This window comes from Sabethes cyaneus, chromosome 2 (genome assembly GCF_943734655.1).
Source record: "Sabethes cyaneus chromosome 2, idSabCyanKW18_F2, whole genome shotgun sequence".
Taxonomy (NCBI): Eukaryota; Metazoa; Arthropoda; class Insecta; order Diptera; family Culicidae; genus Sabethes; species Sabethes cyaneus.
Genome location: NC_071354.1, coordinates 143,802,173 through 143,824,142, shown reverse-complemented (window position 1 = coordinate 143,824,142; position 21,970 = coordinate 143,802,173). Strand labels below are relative to the sequence as shown.

The following is a 21,970-nucleotide window of genomic DNA, read 5'->3' as shown; positions in this document are numbered from 1 at the left end:
ACAGTGGATAAATCATGTGATGAGAAAAACTTTTGTTGTTGGCGGTAAATCTTTATTCAAATGTTTAAGTCCATTTAATTAAAGCTTATTGCCGCATGCTGGAGAAGTTCATTTGCATGGAATTATTAATTCAATTGCACCATACAATCGAAGAGGAATCATTTGTCAAGCATAAAAGCGTTTTCAAAAATGAAAAAAATTGATCTTATATTGACTGTTAAAGAATGCATAAATGTTAAAAAAGAAATATATTACACTTAACATAAGCCAACACATTCTTATTCGCAAAACAAATACGAAAACAATCGACATTACTACCAAAGAGCCGAAACCAAATCCTTTTCGTTGACGCCGGTTCCTTCAGAGAAACGTTCAATAATAAACTGCGTTTTTTCGCTGAACAATCATTCACCGACAAATACAACTTTTCCCCATCCTATTGTTTTCTAAATATGCTTGCAACCCAGCAAAGATAGAAATGTAAGAGAATTCCATCCTGCAGCCATAACCGTAAAGAACAACCTCTCTTCGGTAGAATTTGCTTGTGAAACGTTAAAAGGTACATAAAAATACTCACAAGGTTGCAACTTTTGATTGGATATGAATTTTTCAAGCTTCCGCCGCAGGATCAGTTCCGCTCCGTACCGGGCCTGGGAGCCGTTGTCGACCAGAAGGAAGTACGCGTGACGATTGTTTAACACAGCCAATTTAGAGCTGAAATAGAAATAGAGTGCAGCTGTAACCAAAGCTTCATGCTTCAACGACTAAACAAGAGTAATTAAACAAAATATCTGTTCTCGCAATTAAAAAGTTTTCGTTCAACCTTATCGAAAACCACACTAAAATTCTACGGTCATACCAACAGTGATGAATACGCTAATCTCTAACGAGAGGATAACGCTCTTCAAACTTACCGAGGTGAACTGATACTGTGACAGGGAACGTCCCGGTTGTGACCCAGCAGTTCGTGATTTCGCTCCACGATTCCCCATGGAGCGATCCCGATGCTAACGACGCGTCCGGACCGCTGTTGGCCTTCCAGCAGCAGTGCATCGCCGACCTGCTTTGTGACACCTGTGGCGTTAATTGGATTGGGTGAAAAAACGTATTTCCATTAATACAGTTTATACTATACAGGCAGCAAGAAAGGCCGGAATGGTTGCGGGCGGGAGCGTCCGTTTGCTACCGTTCCGTTTTGCAATCTTCATTCAAACAAAACGCCTCACCGTCCTGGAATGACCCCAACAACTGCAGCAAGTTCTGCAGAAACAGGTTGCAAAACTTTTTAATTTGAGATAGTGTACAGAGAAAGTTGCTGCAAGGCTGCACGAGTTGATTTAATAGGTTAACCTCTGTCTGTTTTTCGCGTTTGCTGGGAATATATTATCCCGAACCCCGAAGAGAAGCTGATCCTCGGGGTCTCGGGGATATACCCATTTTATGGAATTTTTAATCTGATACCGAAACTTTGGATGAGATTTATTAAATAATGAATATTTTAAATTTATGACTTTCTCTCCACGTTTGGTATAAATATTGCAACATTTTCCCGAAAATTTCCATCAATCTTCATGAACGCTTATATTACCGCATGTAAACATGTAAATATAATAAGCGCCCGAGCATCATTTTGTTCAGGATGAAGGCAACCGATTACACAATGTATAAAAGCAAACACTGCTTGCATGCACAAGGTAATTTTGTTTGATTAAAGCTTTGTTTTTATTTACCGTACCAAGAATGATTGACCCATCAATGGCCAAAGGGTGTGAAATCAGTTTATGTATTCTGTTCTGTTACATGTATAAAAAAAAATTGATGAACATGTTTTTATTGTGTTGATTGCCTTGCAGTTGGTCTTAGGGTGCGAAACTGGCCTAAAAAACGAATACGAAATTAATGCAACACGTACTTTTTTTCTACTGAGTTGAAGTTAACCAATAGTGGCACAGTCAGCTTCTCTGTGTTTCTCAGTGTGTGGTTTACATCCTGCGAATTGCGTAGTTTTGCGTGCATTTTGTTCGGACGTAAGATGGAAGCGAGTCAAGTAAAGACGAGTAAAAAAAATTTGTAAACAGATATAGAAAATTCGGAGCTATTCCGTCATGCTTTAGGAAAAATGCTGAACATCCGTAATTCAACTATCTCAAGAATATTTCTAAGATTTTAGGATTGATTGGCATTGGATTACAAAGCTAGCACTGGCCCTGCTGCAGGGTATTACGTAATCCTTGAACCATAGCGGACTGGTAAAAGGTAATCTATATAACCTTTTAATGGTTGGTAAACGGTTGGTAGTGCGTCCCGTGCGTCGGTATCTCGCGTACCCGCAGGGAACAAAACAGATCCTGCAGCAGTCACCGGATTCTTATCCAGGAACTCCTATCTCAACCTGCAACCGTATGCCCTGTCTCTAGGCTACTAACCCTGGAGAAAACTAAGGTCGTATACGGACAGGGAAGGAGACACTAATGTGAATGTTGAGCGTCAGCACTGCACAACGAGTAACCTTGCTAGCCATGAGCATCGGTCCCTATGCCAGGAACGGCTCTTGACAGCAGCACATTCCTCAACCTAGTGAATGCCTGCACTTTATACTAGGGGCGGTTCTCGACAGCTTTAGTGATGAAACGTGGTGTTTCGGTACAAAAGCTATAATGGCGACCCCATCGTGAGACTAGCGTGGCCTTAGTAAAGCCATTTACTCAAACAATAATTACTTCAAACAATCAAGCAAACACAGACCGGAATACCCGGCACCGACCTAAGCAACGAAACAAAGATGACGAATAAAAACTCAATAATTGGAGCTGCAGACCACTGAATTTCGTGAGTGGCGACCGGGTGCTGCTCGAACAGCTTGAACCCCGTCAGCTCATCATCAAAGCTCTGCAGGATACCTATTGTAGAAGAAAGAAGGAAGATCCGCAGCGGAAAGACCCAGTTTTATCACAGCAATGGCACTACCAACGAACTGGGAATGAATGGACTTTGTAGTATTGAGCAGAATGCAAGATCACGCGATAGATTGGAAAACGGTCCAAAGGATATTCCTATTGAGGATGAAGGGCCTTTTCTACCATTACAGCAGCATCAATCGGTCACTGCCCACACGAAGGTAGACCCGGAGATGAGAAGGAAGCGTTCTATGCGCAGCGGCAGGCAACTGTATGAACGCCCAAGTCAGTAATGCAAAGATATCTACAAAACCATCTGGAGATTGCCTGACCAGCGAACAACGATTCAAATTGACCACGTTCTCACAGATGGCCAATTCATCTCTAGCATCACCAGCGTAGGCTCCTTACGAGGTGTGGATGTTGACTCTGACCATCACCTAGTGGCCACAATTAGATAACCCACAAATTCCCGAGAAATACTCGCGAATACTGGATAAGCCACTGCCTTCTTCCAAGGAGTAACTAAAACACTTAACTCCTTGGCAGAAGGCTCATCAATAACTGTCTAATATCCAGCCGTGGAAGACGGATTTGACTTGACTCGTTACACACCGAAAGATTCGCCTTTATGGCTCCCATCCATTATGGCATTCGTACGTATGGCAATCGTCGGTATGGCTGCTATATTTATGGCTTTCGTCCGGTCACCCTCTAGAATGGAGGAGTTTGGTCTCCCGTCGAAGGCCCCAACTACGCATAGTGCTTTTATTTTATCATTTATGGTCTTCAGCACTTTTGTTCGTATGAATATCCCCCTTAATCTAAAACTTTCAAAAGTTCGTCATTGTTTACTGTAATGAAAATAAAATTTAAAAAATAACTTTTTTGTGTTAGGAAATATAAACATAGTTTCTTCGGCAAAGTTGTAAATATTGTAAAAACAAGCAACTTTGCTGAAGAAATAAAACTTCTATCTTTATCGAGTGCTGAACAACTATAGCGCATATCCTTTAAAACTTATTTAAAAATTGGTTTTTCATACTTAGCCTTTGTTAGTTGCATTTTACAAACATACAATGTTCTAGACAATTATCGAAGCTCTCAAAATACACGTTTTTGCAGAAGACCGCAAATCTTTTGGACCTTTACTTGCTGAGTTATCGCATATTCAAGCTTTAAATTTCTATAGCTTCACGAGCCCATGGGGTAAAATGGGGCAAGCGGATTTATGAACTCAATGCTTCATCTTAAAAGTTAAGTCGAGTACTATAAACTTGTATACTTGTGTTTCGCGTTCTCTAAAGGCTCCATACACGTCATTTTTTTTGTGTTCGTAGATAGACAAATGATTTCTTCGGCAAAGTTATAGAGGAGATGACCGTATATGCGTGTTGAGGATTAAGGGCAAATTCTTCAACTACAGCCTAATCAACTTATACGCACCGACAAATGATAAATCCGATGATGCTAAGGACGAGTTTTACGACAAGCTTGAGAGGACCTATGGAGAGTGCCCAAAACACGACGTGAAAATCATCATCGGAGATGAAAATGCGCAGATCGGGAGGGAGGAATTCTTCCGTCCAGTTATTGGAAGACATAGCCTGTCGACCAATGATAACGGTCTGAAGCTCATAAATTTTGCCGCGGCCAGAGGGATGGCCATCTGTAGCACCTACTTTCCACGTTTGAATATTCGGAAACACACATGGCGGCATCCAAATGGAGACTCTAGCACTCAGATCGATCATGTCTTGATTGACGGTCGACACTTTTCGGACGTTATCGATGTACGGTCTTTTCGTGGACCAAATATCGACTCTGACCACTATCTCGTAGTGAGTAAGATTCGCGCAAGGCTGTCGAACACGGCGAAAGCTCGCACTGAGAGGACGCTGCGTTTCAACATCCAGCGGTTAACGGCAGACGGCGTAGCAGTGGAGTACGCCAGGAAGTTTGACCAGCGAATCGCAGAACAGCAGGTAGAAGAAGAAGATTTAAATGGGCTGTGGAGGAACACCCATGGTGCCTCCTTTTCTAAAGAAACGCGAGTACGAGGAGCACGTGCTCGCTGGCGCAAAGGAGCGAAACGCCAGCAACGACACACGGAGTTTCTATAAAACGGTGAGATGCAGGAATTTTGCCATGCCTGTGATGTGCAATGATAGTGCTGGCAACCTGCTTACCGACAAAACGGCGGTAGCAGCCAGGTGGAAGGAGCACTTTCAGAAACTATTGAATGGAGAGGTAAATGCGGAGATCAGCAGGGACAGGATAGAAATTGTAAGCGATGGTCAAGCTGTGGAACTACCAACACAGGAGGAGGTCAAGAAGGCAATCAGTGAGCTGAAAAACGGTAAGGCTGCTGGGAAGGACGGTATGGCTGAACTTCTAAAAGCGGGGAGCGAGCGGCTGTACGAAGCAATCCACCGGATCATTGTCAGGATCTGGGAGGAAGAACAAATGCCGGAGGAGTGGTTGGATGGCCTCATTTGCCCAATTTTCCAAAAGGGACATCGATTGGAGTGTAAAAAATATCGAGGAATTACATTTCTCAATTCTGCCTACAAGGTGCTTTCCCGTATCCTGTTCTGCAGACTGAGACCGTTAGCGGAGTCCCTCGTCGGCGAGTACCAAGCAGGTTTTCGTGAGGGTCGCTCCACGACGGATCAGATGTTTGCCCTGCGCCAGTTGCTAGACAAGTTCCGGGAGTACAACTTGCAGACACATCATCTGTTTGTGGGCTTTAAAGCGGCGTACGATTCAGTTAAACGAAATGAGCTGTGGCAGATAATGCTAGAACATGGTTTTCCGACGAAACTAGTTACGCTGATTCGTGCGACGCTGGACGGGTCCAAATCATGCGTAAGAATAGCGGGTGAGACCTCAGCTGCTTTCGTGACGTTGGATGGACTGAAGCAAGGGGATGCACACTCTAACCTGCTATTTAACATTGCCTTGGAAGGTGCAATACGAAGAGCAAACGTGGAAAGGAATGGAACTATCATCACGAAATCTCACATGCTTGTTGGTTTTGCGGATGACGTCGATATCATCGGAATCAACCGTAGAGCAGTGGAAGAGGCCTTCAGGCCCTTTAAGGGGGGACCCTACTCTGGAAGACCGAAAAATAATAGATTTTCGTAAATTTTTTTCAGGTACTAGAATTATAGTTAAGTGTTGGGATATTTTGGTTATTGGTTAAGGTATATTTGAAGATATCTTTTGCATTTTTTGAATATCAGAATAGTGATTATTATGTTGGTGGTAGGTGGACGCGTGAATGCTCTCTAGAAAATAATTCCTTGCTGGCGGTACGTGCCGGGAACCAACGGAGTATCGTAGAACGGATTTCAAGGATGATTTTGAAGCTTTAGGTCAATACCTAAATTGTTACGTAGCGGTTTGACGAAATTGCCGAAATGGCGGCCATTTTTCCAAAAGAAAGGTGTTTTTTCATTAAAAATCGCCAATCAAGAGCTCATAAAAAATTGAAAAATTGAGATATCAAAAAACGGCTACGTAACAATTTAGATAACTCATTTTTACATGCTGAAAAAAAATTTCAGCCAAATCGATTCACTAGATTCTGAGATAGACGTACCGCCAGCTAAAGAAACATGGTCTCGGGGAAAATGCATTCAAAGTTTCGTACAGCAATGGACTTCCCTTGAGGCGACTCCACAATATTTGCCGTAAGTTTTCAACGAGATCAGATATCAAAAAATCCTTTTAGCTTGGCATTTCTGAAGGTATAAGCGTCTCGAAAATGCAAAAAAATATGCTCTACAGAACACTAATCCTCCCGGTGGCCCTTTACGGACACGAATCATGGACGCTAAAGGAAGCTGATCGGCGAGTGCTTGGGGTTTTTGAGCGTAAAATTCTGCGATCTATACTTGGTGGCAAAATGGAAAATGGAGGGTGGCGCAGACGCATGAATCACGACCTGTACCAAGTATACAAATATGCTGATATAGTGAAGGGAGTACAATGTGGCAGGCTGCGGTGGGCTGAAAACGTGGCCAGAATGCCCGACGAAAGAGTAGCCAAAACTATTTTCGGCAGAGAACCAGGAAGAGGCCATAGACTCCGAGGCAGACCCCGCACCCGGTGGGTGTGTGCTGTCGAAGACGATGCACGTTCAGCTGGTGTTCGTGGGGACTGGAAAACGGCAGCCCAGGACCGACGGTACCGTGAACGTACCATATTCTGCGCAGTTAAGCCATTTTTATGATTTTTCCGCTATTCTAAGTATTCTAGATTTAAATTAAAAACGTAGATAGCAGCAACGTGTAGTGCTACGATCTATAATATCTGGTAAAAAATATAGGAATTATAAGTCGACTAACAATTGAGTATATTTTTCGTTTTGTAAACTTATCCACGGTGCCTAATTCTGCGCACTTTCTTGTCCATGTTCCTAATTCTGCGCATGTTTGCTCCTAATTCTGCGCACCCAAAAAGCGAAAATAAATACTCCTGCCATACTGTTTATGTCTTTATACGCTGAAATCACACCAAAAAATCCGACATTAGCTATTACCATAAATAAATCCATGATCCAGCCTTCTTGTGCTGTCCGGGTAGCAAAGGAATATTGTTATCATTTTGATTGCCTTATTTTAAATATTTTATTCTCGATAATGTTAAGGGCCAATTGATTCAGGTTTTCTGCATACTTAACATTACACTTTAGATTAATACTAAAAATTGTGTTTTCATATAGAAACCACTTCCCCACTCTCTGACAGCCCCATGAGGTTGGACATTAAAAAAAATAGAAGACATGGTTTCATGAACTGGCGCTCGTAGGTTCGGACCCCGAGACACAGGATTCCAATCAATGCAAGTTAAAGATTCTACTTGAATTTTCATGCCTCTATACCTCAGCCATTTGGGTGCGGTTGCGTATTCTTTCGTAATGTCTTTGTAGGATACATTACTGCGCAGAATTTGGCACATGAATATAAAATCTGTGCCTAAATCTGCGCATTATTGCATCGCATTTTTCTAAGGAAAGCAATGCATGCAATCACTCTTTTTGTCTAAAACATGACTAAAACTAATTATTCTTTCTAATTATGCTGGCTAATTTGATCATTGCAAAGAATTTCGATCACAAATTTGTTAATTTTCTAGAAGGATAATCTTAGCGTTGGTGCTAACGACAATGTTTTCTGCCATAAAAAATACTTTATGTTTCACGTTAAATTATTTCGCTCTCAAATATTATGGCCCGTTTGTGAATAATGGCGTAATATTCAATAGACATTTGTAAAAAAATAACGCAATGATCATAGTTATGCACAATGCTAAAAAATATTTATATAAAGAAAAATGCGCAGAATTAGGAGCTGCGCAGAATTAGGTACGGTCACGGTACTGGAGGACCATAATTCGTTCGGCGCAGGATCGTTAACGGACCGTTGCCACTAAAGTAAAGTAAGTATTGTATTCTTGTAAAATGCAACTAAGAAAACTTTAGTATGCAAAACCAATTTTTAAAAAAGTTTTGAAGAATATGCCCTATAGTTCAGCACGCGATAAAGATAGAAATTTTATTTCTTCAGCAAAGTTGCTTGTTTTTACAATATTCAACACTTTGCAAAAGAAACTATGTCTATATTTCCTAAAACAAAATAGTTATTTTTTTATTTTCATTATAGTAAGCGATGACTAACTTTTGACAGTTTTAGATTAAGCGGGATATTCATACGAACAAAAGTGCTGAAGACCATAAATGATAAAATGAAAACAAGAGACACTAGGAAAAAAGTTCCACTTTTAGCTTTTTTGGAACACTGTGCTCCGTGGGTGTGATCTAGAGATGGTCGGGTAGCGGAAAATTTGCTCGAAACCCGCACCCGTACCCGCCGTCCACTAGGCATTGCAATTCAATGCAATGGGAATCAATTTGACTGCCTTAAAGATTTTTACTTCCTCGGCATAAAATGGCCTACAGCTAGGTGTCAGAAGAGCTGATAGCTCATTTATAAACAGAAAAAAGAGCAGTGGTCCAAGATTGCTCTCCTGTGGTACGTTTGAGATGTTACAGAATGAGTCGAAAAATTCGGTACCGATCTTCACACGCAGCCTACGTTGTGTAAGGTACGATTGCAGCCACTTGCAGAGCAGTCTCCAAGAAGGATACCGTGATCCACCAAACGCTGCTGTCAGGTCCGTATACACTGCATCAATTTGCAACCCTCTATTCATGTTGCACTCGCAGAACGAGACATAATCTACGAGATTCATAGAGACTGAACGATTTGGAAAAAAAACCATGCTGGAAATTTCCCCATTCTAAATAAAATTTGACCCGTGGTCTGTTAAAGCTTTCTCCGAAAGTAAAATTCACATTTGAACGCATTTTTCAAATATTCTTCTTGTTTACAAAGAATATTTGGAGAATAGATCTAAAGACTAATTTCACTTTGATAATCTTGAAACACACAAAAACAGTAATCCCTTACATGTAACACAAACTAATTGCATAATAAATCATGATAAAATATTTAAGTATTGACACTAAAACCGTTAATCACCATCATCGTTATCCTCATTATCATCGTCGACCAGACGTATGAATGCAGTTTCCATCAGGAAATGATACAGCGCTGCACGGTTGCAGCCATATTCATCACATTCGCTTCCAGTTGGGATTTGCTTATCTCTTATTCAACCACAGGCATTCTGTAACCACCGTTTGCGGTAGCGGCACAAATAGGATAACGGTTTCTTTCAGCATCGTTTAATCTTGTTAATTATACATATCGCACCACAAGGCTGAGGCGTTTATCGAATAATAAAATTTAAAAAGTGAACCAATCGTGCACTATTGATACGACGTATTCTTAGATCGAAGCTACTATTTTATCATATTTCAATAATTAATTTTACAATTGCTTCAATAATTAGCCTACATTTATTTTCTTTTAGTTCCCCTTACAGTTGTTTTGCTTTCATTAGCTTTCTAGTTCTTCTTTTCCTTAGCCATCTACAACTTTTCAATTTTCCGGGAATTTAATTCCGATTCCTACAAATCTGTATATTTCAATTAATTTGTTTGATAATGTATTTATACTCTGGCCGACGAACTCTCTTCACCACAAAGGAATTATTTAATCGCCGTAAATGTAACCCGCCGTTAAATCTCTCTCGACGCAATTTTTAATATCAATCTGAAGTCATAATTATATTGTAAATTTCAGTACTATTGTACTAGACAATGCTGAAAACTTCCAAACTATTCTAAAAATGTTGCTTTGAATCAGTTAAAGGTCCATTCTCTTTGTCATGTAACAGTTTAACCATGTGATGATAGCCCGATCGTTATTAGAAATTGTTAATAATAAGTGAAGCATTTGATTCAAATTCAAAGTCGAGAATAAAAACATCTCAAAATGATATTTTTTGAAACGGTGGTTTTTTCAAGGTCAAGACTAAAAACACGACTTTGGTCTGTCTCAAAATAAGTTTTAAGATTAGCAATTTTGGATCACTAAGTTTTTTATCCTAAATTAGTTGGAGACAGATACATTCATTGGGAGAAATGTTCAACTTTTGCAAGCAAAAAATAGCACAGGTTTCCGGCAAAGAGGACACGCTTACCTCATAGTAGGAAGTCCTATGACATCAACTACAATCATCAAGTAACAGGGATCAAGTAACATCAATTACCAAAAAAGAGTACGTTAATAGCTTAATATAATCTCAAGTTTTCAACAGCGTTCAGATACAGATGAAATAAAACAATTTTTTTCATTCTCAACCTCATTAAAATCCAACAGTTTCTCCGGTTAACCTTCAATCTAAAAGAGAAATCCTGTCAAAAATCAATATCAGCAGACATTACAACAGGAAGCAAGCGTTGGCGTAAAACGCAATAGGTCAGCAAACAACAACACGAAAACAGTAACAATCAATCGGTCGGCGGTAAAAAAGCCGGTCGAAAAATAGATTTTTTCAATTAAGTTCCAGCCCGGGCTAGGCAGACCGACTATCTCCGACACGCACGCCATTCACTCGGCCGATGACAATGAAACAGATAAGTAATCGCAATACAGGGTGTGCAAAGCTAAATTGTCAAACTTCCTCACTCCCGGTTCGACGAGACGTGATGACGTTTTATTTATACTTGCCGGTGTTTGTTCCGCCGGTAAATATCCAAGCACCGGTTGTTTTCGCTGCCTTCAGTAGACCCTTCCGGAGCACCTGCATACGGTGGAAACAGAGAAGAAAATAATAATGGAAGTAGCATCAACAAGACAAGATATTAAGCGCTGAACTGTCGGGTTGAAACTAAAGTGTGATGGTATATGACCTTCTAGCAGTCGGTTGTTTGTAGGTATACCTTTTTCAGCTTTGGCTGCAGTTCAAAGTTGGCTTTTCCGCCTTGGACGGTGATGAGCAATTTCGGAAGTTCGAGATTCCACTCGCGAGTGAAGAGCTGAACCAGCAGCTCCGGCCGGGTGTCGTACGACAGGCGAACGTACTGGAATGGAACGGAAAATGGGAAAATATTTCAGCACATCTGTGTGAGATAAAATCTTATTTAACAGTTTAATAGTTAATGAACTTCGACAGCTGTTACTATCAACCTGTGCGATCAATGCGATGCTCGGCAGTATATAAAAGATTTCTAAGTAATTGACTCGATTGATGAAATGGAAAATGAATTAAACATTTTATCTGTTCTCAATCTTGTAACTCTTCGAAGGCTCGTTCATTGTTAATACCCAAGCAACCAAAAGTTCGAATTTCACTTAAGGAACAAACTTGAAAGTTCATAGTTGGTTCAAATTTAGTTCCGCAGAACTTTCTTGCTGAACAACCAGACACTGCATTTGTAAACCGAACTTCATTCTCATTAAAGTACCGTAAATATCTGTAGCAACTTAAAAGTCCAACATGCAGCTTCAAAAAGTTCAAACACACAACTTGAAAGTAACTTAGAGTTCGGATAATGGTGTCTAAGGAAGGTTAACAAGCTTTATGTCTATGGATCTATAGCTTGCTAAGCAGCTTTACCTGCAGTTAACCGACTTCAAAGTTGCCTTGAGTTCGCTTAATAGAGCGCTAAGCAGCTTCTGAAGAAATTTTGGCAAAAGTTCATAAAACAGCACTTGTAGTTCTATTTTTATACTTTTCCATTTTCTACTTCCGCCTCCTCTTAACTTTTGTAAAGTCGGTTCATGCGATTAAGATAGACCATTTAAAAAAAGCCTAACTAACACCGACCGCTACTGGATTTGAACCCGAGCGTTCCTCGTTGCAAGCCTATCCTGATGCATTGCGCCATCTCTGACGCCGCTAGTGACATGAATTTTGCCGATGAGTTGTTCTTAAGTGTAAGTTCGTTTCGGGGCTGTGATAAATGAGAAATTAGCACAGCGAGTAAAAACGATGCAAATCGCATATTCCAGCAACGGAGCAGTGGTATGCGTCTAAGTCACCGAAAAGAAGTACTCGAGTTCAAATCCCCGGGATTTATGTTGGAGGTGTGTGGTAAGTTACAATAAATTAATATTTATAAAAAAACAGTCGATAATTAAACGATTAATTAATCCCCTTTTATCGGAACTTTTGGTTACTTGGGTAGGGAAAGGACTCTAAAGACGGATGTTTCAAGAAAAAATGCAATATTTAAATATGTAAATTTAGCGATTAGACACACGTTGTGTCCGAAACACACTTGGATCAAAGACGGAACCTTGAGGAGCTCCTGCCGCAATTCTGATAGCAGCCTCGTATCCAAAGGGGGTCCCAATTTTGGTATCAACAAAAAAAATGTATGGTAATGTTTTAGAGTTATAAGTAGTATAATAAGCACCTCTGGCTACGTGGCTGTCTGATGGATTCTTGTCTATCTGACGTATCGTAGACCAACACTCGATTTTGAAAATAGCTCCTCAGAATTTTACACAGAAAGTCGAAGAGCAGCGCTACGGCGATAGTTTCCCAACTGTTAAAGGCGTTCTTGACATCTATCATTACCACCGGCGCTGTGACTTTATCTCCGCTGCTTCTGTATTGCCGGTTTCTCGGCCCTTTCGATTACTGCCCGGATTGCATTTACCTTTCCTTTCCTTTCCGAGTGCCGAATTGCTTATTCAACAATCCCTGCTCGCTCTCCATGTACCTCGTTAATCTATTGAGGATGATTTTTCCAGAAGTTTTATGAGAGTGTCCTGTAAACATATAGGCCAATACGAAGCCCAATCTTTTTCTTCTTCTTCTTCTTCAGCAGCACAGAGCCGAGGTGGCTCGTGCTGTTTCAGGCACTCGTCTCCATTCAACTCGGTCTTGGGCCACTCGTCGCCAATTTCCTAGTCGTCTCAGAAGTCGCAAATCGCTTTCGACCTGGTCGAGCCATCGTGCACGTTGGGCCCCCCTGTTCCAGGTGCCGGTGGGGTTGTTGAAGAGGACTATTTTCGTCGCACTGTCGTCCGGCATCCTGACGACGTGTCCGGCCCACCGTAGCCTGCTAACTTTCGCTAGATGTACGATGGGAGTCTCCCCAAGCAGTGCCAGAAGCTCGTGATTCATACGCCTCCGCCACTCTCCGCTTTCAGTTTGTGCTCCGCCAATTATCGTCCGCAGCACTTTCCGCTCAAACACGGCAAGGGCGCGTATGTCCTCCGTAAGCAGCGTCACGGCTTCAAGTCCATAAAGAACTACCGGTCTAATGATGGTTTTGTACATTGTTGGCTTCGTGCGGCGGCGTATGCTTCCTGATCGTAGCGTTTTACGAAGGGCAAAGTAGGCCCGATTTCCCGCCGCTGGATCACCAGCGATCCCAAATACACGAACTCCTCTACCACTTCTAGTTCGTCGCCGTCAACGGTTACCGTCCGTGGGAGGCGCGCGTTTGTTTCCTTCGAGCCTCTTCCTTTCATGTATTTGGTCTTCGACGCATTTATTTTTAGCCCAATTCTCCTAGACTCCGCTTTCAGTCTGGCGTAGATTGCCTCCGCCGTCGCAAAGTTCCTGGCCTTGATATCGAAGTCATCTGCAAAGTCTAGAAGTTGGCTACTCTTGGTAAAAATCGTGCCTCTCGTTTCGATGCCCGCTCGTCGGATCACCCCCTCAAGAGCGATGTTGAACAGCATGCAGAATAGACCGTCACCTTGTCTCAACCCTCGTCGCGTCTCGAAGGGACTCGAGAGGGTCCCAGAGATGCGTACGAAACACATCACTCGATCCAATGTAGCTCTGATCAATCGCGTCAGTTTGTCCGGAAAACCGTATTCGTGCATTATCTGCCATAGCTTGTCTCGATCGATTGTATCGTATGCTGCTTTGAAATCAATAAAGATGTGATGCGTGGGCACGTTGTACTCCCGACATTTCTACAAGATCTGTCGGATAGTAAAGATTTGGTCCGTAGTTTCGCGAGCCCCCATGAAACCCGCCTGATAATTCCCTACGAAACCTTGTGCTATCGGTGACAGCCGGCGTAACAGGATCTGGGAGAGTACCTTGTAGGCGGCGTTTACCAGCGTAATACCACGATAGTTGCAGCAGTCTAGCCGATCACCCTTTTTGTAGATGGGACAAACCACTCCTTCCATCCATTCCTCCGGTAGCTTTTCCTCCTCCCAAATCCTCGAAATAACCCAGTGTAGAGCCTTTGCTAGCGTTTCTCCGCCATGTTTATAAAGCTCTGCCGGTAGGCGGTCCTTCCCAGCGGCCTGATTTCTCGTTTGACTTCTTGGAGATCAGGTGCTAGGACTTTACTATCTTCCATGGGCGCTCCTAGGTTAATTTCCGTTCCGCCTCCTTCTGCGACTTTGCCATTGAGGTGTTCATCGAAGAACTGCTTCCACCTGTCGACCACCTCGCGCTCGTTTGCAATTAGATTCCCTCCCTCGTCCCTACACATGTCAGGTTTCGGTGTATAGCCCTTCCGAGTTTGGTTCACCTTCTAATAAAACTTGTGCGTGTCATTAGCTCGGAATAGTTGCTCTAATTCTTTGCGATCTCTGTCCTCCTTTTGGCGCTTTTTTCTCCTCAGGATCGTGGTCAACTGGTTCCTAGCTCGTCGGTATTTGGCCAGGTTCTCTCTAGTGGCAATACTTAGATAATTTTTCCAAGCATTTTTCTTCTCCTCCACCGCTTGTTGGCATTCCCCATCAAACCAATCATTTTGTGTACTCCGAGGCTCAATACCCAGTGCCGCCTCTCCGATGGCCGAGCGTATTCTGCCCCAACCGTCTTCGAGGTCGTACGTTGCCTCCAGCCTCGCGTAGAACGCTTCTTTCTCATCGTCGGGTCTACCTTCGTGCGGGCAGTGCACGTTAATGATGCTATAATTGAAGAAACGGCCCTTTATCCTCAATACACACATTCCCTCGTTGATCGCCTTCCAATCTATCACGCGATCCTGCATTCCGCCCAGCACTACAAAGCCCGTTCCCAGTTCGTTGGTAGCGCCACCGCTCTGGTAAAACTGGGCCTTTCCGCCACGGATCTTCGATACCTTCTCTCCTTTGCAACAGATTTCCTGCAGAGCTACGATGCCGAGTTTGCGGGGTTCAAGCTGCTCAATCAGCACCCGCTCGCAACCTGCGAAATTTAGCGATCTGCAGTTCCAAGTCCCGAGTCTCCATTCGTCGTCCTTGTTCCGTCGCCTAGGTCGATGCCGAATATTCCGCTCCGAATATGCTTGAATGTTGTTAGTTTAAATTTAATTTAGGTGTGTAGCCGTACTGGGGCAACACTACCGAGTCTCGCGATGGGGCTGCCATCTCATAGTGCCGAGACTCACTATACCTCCTTCCCGGTTAGTATACGACCTTAGTTTCCACCGGGGTTGGTTACCCGATCTCCGCTAAGGTTGCTCGTATTCCGGCTGGTACCACGAGGAGGTCGGGATCGGAGTTGCTGGATAAGAGGCTAACGACCACTATGGGGTCTATATTCCGCATTATCCAGCCGTTTACCAACCCGAAGCCCAATCATCCGGTGGATTTACTGGTTTAGATAGCAAAACCACTTTCTGTAATTTACATTCTTGAAAATGGCTTTCGTCCAGGCATTTCTGCTTCACCGGACGTGTCCGGAAACGTCAACGGTTTTAATACAATGTTTGGAATTACGTTTATTCCGGGTGCTTTCCTCGCCTTCAACACTTTTGCGACTACTACAAGTCCCTTATTGGTAATTATTCTTTCTACGGCATTATCATTCTCTTGCTCAGGATAGGGTGTCGAAAGTCAGATAGTTGGAACTTGCTGCGAACAGTGTCCATCGATGATCGCTTACAGCTTGTTTGGACATATTTCAGTGGGCATCGATAAACCTTTCAACTTTCCAATTGCGATATGCGTTACCCCATAGGTTGGCATCAGCATTTCGGCACAGCTCTTTGGAACAGTTGGAACGCTCCTCTCTTTCCGTCTCAGATCTAGCAGATATGCATGTTTTATGCACGGTTCTATGACGTCTACCTCGAAAAACACTTGGCGGTTCCAGGGTTCCAGTTTTCTAAGCATGGCTGTGTCACAAGCCCTCACTAGTGTTTCAGTCAACCCATCTGCGTTTTCTGCGTAACCCTCGCCAACTTTCCAGTTTGTGTCTGCCACCAGCGACGGACTGCTAAAGGTGACGTTGATAACGCGTTCTCGACCATCTTTGCGGAAGGTGCTGGTGGTGACTTCGTTCATTAGGTTGACATTAACAGTTTCGCAAGAGCTTGTAGTAGATTGTAGACGCTTGCATTGGTACATCTACAGGGTGCTCCACCTTTTATGTCGGTATGTAAACGCTGTATAACTTTCATATTTACCAACCGATTTCTTTCATTAGATATGTTTTAGAAACGCCATTTCAGTACAATTTTCGCCATGTATCGCTTCACACGCTTTACAATACGGCCAAACAGTTGCTCGAATGGTTGACGCTGAGCCTAATTTTTGGAAGACAATTTTGATTACTGACGAGGACAATTTCAACCTCTCTGACGGTGTTAATAAGCAAAATTGCCGCATTTGAGGAACGGAGAATCCTCACGAGATTCACGAAATGCCCTTGCATGACCGGAAAAGAACTGTGTGGGCCGGGATTTGCGCCAAAACCATCATTGGTCCATATTTTTTCGAAGAAAATGAAACTGTCGATGGAAATCGATATCGGTGGATGTGCCCACGAATGCGCGAAAAAGGTCTAGAAGGTTACTGGTTTCAACAGGACGGTGCACCATGCCACACTGCGAATTCAACATTTCAATTTCTGCAACGAAAATTCCCGGGACGTCTAGTATCAGAAAGAGGCGATATTGACTGGCCACCCAGATCACCTGATTTAACTCCCCCGGACTTCTTTTTGTGGGGTTAACTGAAAATCAAGGTTTACGCCAACCAGCCACAAACTATTGACGAGCTCAAGGCAAATATTCGTACGGAAATCGACGCTATAACACCCGAGATGCTCAAAAAGATAATGGAAAACGCGGAAAAAAGGAGTAAATTTGTAATTTCTAATAAAGGTGGTCAATTAATTGATATGGTTTTCAAAAACTAAACCAAGAAAATTTTAAAGAACCAAACCAAAAATCCATTACTAATAGAAATCGGTTGTTTTTTCTTAAGGTGAAATTAGCAATCATCGATTCTGCCAATTTCAAAAGCAGTTTTTGTGTTTGAAAGAAAAATTCTGTTCATGAAAATATTTTCGCTGTGTTCAGATCAGGGATGGAAGATCAGTGATTTTGATAAAATCTGTGAGTTATCGCCACACGCACAGATCACGATCCGTACAGATCATGACAAACAGTGAATCTTTAGCGTTGATCACAAGATTTTGATCTCTAAACAGTCTCAGCAGTCGATCATAGTGTTACATTTTAGCTAGCTGCGAGAAAAAAGGTGTAGTTTGTATTGCGATTCATGCGATGCACACAACCAATCGTCTGTATCTGTTATATTTCTCAACGCAATCATGCAATGAACATGATCTGACATGAGGTTTGTCATAATCTGTGCGGATCGCGACAAAGTGTTTGTCGTTTGTAAGTAGTGATGTCAATGAATCTGAATCTGATCGCTCCTATGATCTTGATCGCTAACGATTTTTTTCCATCTCTGCTTCAGATTGACAAGAAGAAAGCAGTATTTACATTTTTTCAAACAGAACCCCGCGTTCGGGCCCAAAAACTGCTTCCGAAATTGAGCTTTCCGACGAAAAGTTAATGACTGCTAATTTCCCGTTAAAGTTAAGAGGTGGAGCACCCTGTACTATCTCAATTCACTGCCCAAGCATTAAAATTTCCGTAAATTATGACTGGTCTCCGATTCGTGGGCTGTTCGTTAAGTTTGTCTAGCGTCTGATGAAACTGCTTCGTAGTGGAGGTGTCATCTCTACCTAGGGGGTGTGTGTTTCATCTCCAAACTGCTATATGCTGGAGATGCCGTCTCCACGTGGGCGTGGAGTGTCGTGTATACTTTGGAGGTCCGTAGCAACTATGTACGAATACACCGTTCGATACCGAACCTGTTGTTTAAGCTTGCGACCGCTTCCTAGATAGGGTATCTACTCATAATATAAATTGCAGTCATCCTTGGTCTGTCTGCAATTCAGTTACCGTTATTGGGAGGAACTCAATACGGCTCTGTAATAATTGTAACGTCGCATTCTGTTTTTGTAGTTGACTGCCACAGAAGTTGCTGTGCCATGTCACAGTGGTTTAAATTGGATTTGGTCCACTCCATTATCTTCTACCAATTAACGCGTTTTTATAGCTCGAGAATCTCATACTACCTGTAAAGGGGTATTTCCTTTCTTCCTGGTACACAGCATTCATTTGGGTGACAATGCAGTCTTTCATAAAGTGACCAGTCTCGCCGCATTTCCAACACAGCTTAAATCTTCCCGGCCCTTTACAGTTCCTCGCCAGATGACCAAAGTTCATGCACTTAACGCATCACCCCAGGACCGAGTACAGTGGAGAGGAACTCTTGATACGGCGAGAGCTACTCCGACTCTCGGCTGGCAAAGAAGAAAAATTATCGACAGCGTTAATGACGGATTTTAATCTTATCACCAGCAGCTTGATTTCCTTTTTCACGTAGAATTTGCTCCTCCTCCTACTTGCTGTGATGTTTCCGGTGTTTGTGGATCTGTCTGCAAGATGCGTTATTTGCAGTCGCTTTTGTGATTCCATGGTCTTCAGGGAGGGAGGGTACTAGGGAGGCCATGCTTGGGTTGGTACGGTCGTTAATGGGGTACCGTGTGCAGAACCGGATCATCGCTAGTCAGGAATATTACATCTGAGCCTGAAACCATCTGCATTGATACGAGTTTTGATCGTGTTTGTTGGCCTTTCAAGGTTTTTCCGGGATGATGATCACCGCGCTATTAACCTACTGGCCGTTGAAGTGAGGTGTCACCTTCCTTATTCAGGGAGCAGAATAGCACGTTTGCCAGCCTCGTTGTGTCTAGTCTTAAACGTCAGTCTTGTATCCAAAATACCATAATTACGAGCTCACTGGGGCGATCCTAATGTACCAGTTGCCACGTCCGAGCGTGGCCTTTTTGTTTAAAGTCCTGAACGCTAACAGAACTGTGACACCAGCCGACCCTAACAAGGGGGACACATTAATCCTCTAAGTGCAAGTCATCCCAGACAAGTGCTCGGATGGAGGACAAGACGCTTAAGGCGGCGTCAACTCGACTCACAGAGCTGCTATCGAGTTTTATGGCTTTTCTTGAAGACTCGCCATACCTGGGGTTTGTCACATCACAGCCATCATAACCAGCTGTGGTTTGAACGATAACACCTAAGCGCAGGATACCCAAGTAGCACACTTTAGGAAGCAATCGGATTACGACTGAAATTAGTCATATTTCGGTTACCATAACAGCTTTGTAACAACCGTGCTAGTGGGGTAGGATTCCAACTCCTATACCCTGGTAATGTCATAGTGCCATAGTAGTGCCATAGTAGTGCCATAGTAGTGCCATAGTAGTGCCATAGTAGTGCCACAGTAGTGCCATAGTAGTGCCACAGCAGTGACACAGTAGTGCCATAGTAGTGCCATAGTAGTGCCATAGTAGTGCCATAGTAGTAGTAGTAGTAGTAGTAGTAGTAGTAGTAGTAGTAGTAGTAGTAGTAGTAGTAGTAGTAGTAGTAGTAGTAGTAGTAGTAGTAGTAGTAGCTTATTTTAATTAAAACGAAGCACTTTTTTTGCTGTACAGGATTAGTCATTATTTAATCACAGAGATATCATTGTGATGTTCTCGTTAGGGAAAAACTCAGTTCAGTATTTAATGTCCAAACTTTTTCCTAATATAAACAGTACGTTACGCAATTATTAAAAAATGAAAAATTACAGTGGATGACAGACGGATAAATCACCATTTTGATTTCAATTTTGCAATCGCTATCCACGGTAAGTTAAGCAAGAATAATAAATTTAGTTAGCAATTTCAGCAGCAAAAAAGAAGTTCGACTTCCATGGGATAACATGCTGCGAAAATCAGAAGGAAAGCACTACGATGAAAAAGATTTGAAATGCGATTGCAATATTATTGCCAGATTTATCAATTGTCATCTTGCCAGGTTTAAAAAAAAAACATTCCGAAAATCTGCTCATTTCTAGCGGTGACACAGAGGACAAGCAGCTGGGCTACGCATTTATCTCGATACTTTCACCGCTTTTTGCAAATAGCTTAGTCTGAAAATTTACCATCATAAAAGCACAAGCTTTAAACCTACATTGTTTTGATTAAACCTAAGCTAATTTAAAAACGATAATTGCAAAAATCCTCAACCGTGACTCTAATATAAATAAGAGCATGGAAAATTTTCTGAATTAAGTTCAATAGAGCAGAAGCGAGTAAGTATAATCATGCACACGTAGACGTCGACTCCAAGGCCGCAAATATTTTTGCAGTCAATTTTGCGATTGCATGTTTTTTTTTGCATAAAAACCACGTACCGCATAGTGCTGGATTATTAATGTGTTGCCCGAAAAAAGAGCTTACAGGCCAGATTCTATCTAGCATTATGCTTCTCACGATTCTCCATCTTTTACAAATTGTATATTTTGGGCCAATTTAAATTTAATCCATGATAATAATTTCCCTAACTTTACTTTCAGATTCTAGTTTTCCTGAATTGCATTGTCTGTGGATGAAAAACGCACAAGATACTTCCCCTAGCCGTTAAGAAGCAGACATAAATCTTCTTTCAGCGATAAATTTTTGAGCTCCCTTTATTAACGGTATACCTACCTTCACAAACTCGAATGTATTAAAGATCAAAAATTAAACGTTAGCAAATACAACCATGCTTTATCATTCTCGTTGAAATCATGGAGACGCATGGTGCGCCGAGCGGCGGATTAAAATAATTACAATGATGAAAATAATTTCCATTTCCATTTGGGAAGAATTAAATAGCCAGGTTTGCTAACTGCCAGCGTCAGCTGCTTGGTGGATGGTAATTAGAGCTTTAATCCGTGGAATACGCGGGAGCTTACCTGAGCTTTCGTCGGATGCGCACCGCCTTGAAACTCGATCGTCCCGTAAGCATCGGTCGGCTGTGGTCGGGTGTGCTTCTGTGGTTGCCACAAATCGCCCGCGATCCCCGGCTCGATACCCGGCACCAACTGGTGGGTTCGTCGCTCCTGACCGCAGCAGCATCTGCCAATGTAATAAAAGAAAACCACACGTTTAGGGAAAACATCACAACTTTTTGCACAAGCTCAGTGCCAAAAGCGCAAACAATGTTCAAACGGCAAGAAGCTAACGCAAGATTGCCAGTAACGAAACATGTTGTGTAAATAGTCTCCTTGCTTCAGAAGAAGTACCGTACCAGATGATTGAGCCCTGAAGAGCCATTGGCTTGGCAACGAGCACTGTTAGAGAAATAACCTGTTGCTTTGGCATATAAGAGAATGCATTTGTTTTATGAGAATGTAGCCATCCCACCAAAATATGTTTCATTAAAATGAGATAAACATGTTTTCGACAACACAATGCAAACCACACTAAAGTTTAGCAATCTATGGGACCGAACCCGATGGTCCTATAGCTCTATGAAGATATTCATCTGTCAGAATTTG

General features: G+C 42.4%; 1 protein-coding gene across 5 annotated transcripts in view; it reads right to left on the bottom strand.

The window, feature by feature from the left end:
- The window catches only part of LOC128737958 (transient receptor potential cation channel trpm), a 211,285-nt gene that overhangs the window by 54,676 nt on the left and 134,639 nt on the right, over positions 1-21,970 (bottom strand). For all 5 annotated transcript variants that reach the window (XM_053832742.1, XM_053832747.1, XM_053832746.1 and 2 more), the window contains 5 exons: positions 21,386-21,548; positions 11,257-11,397; positions 11,045-11,117; positions 915-1,074; positions 578-714 (listed from right to left, as the gene is read on the bottom strand). In XM_053832742.1, the coding sequence (XP_053688717.1) occupies positions 578-714; positions 915-1,074; positions 11,045-11,117; positions 11,257-11,397; positions 21,386-21,548 (674 nt within the window). The remainder of the gene's footprint in view (positions 1-577; positions 715-914; positions 1,075-11,044; positions 11,118-11,256; positions 11,398-21,385; positions 21,549-21,970) is intronic.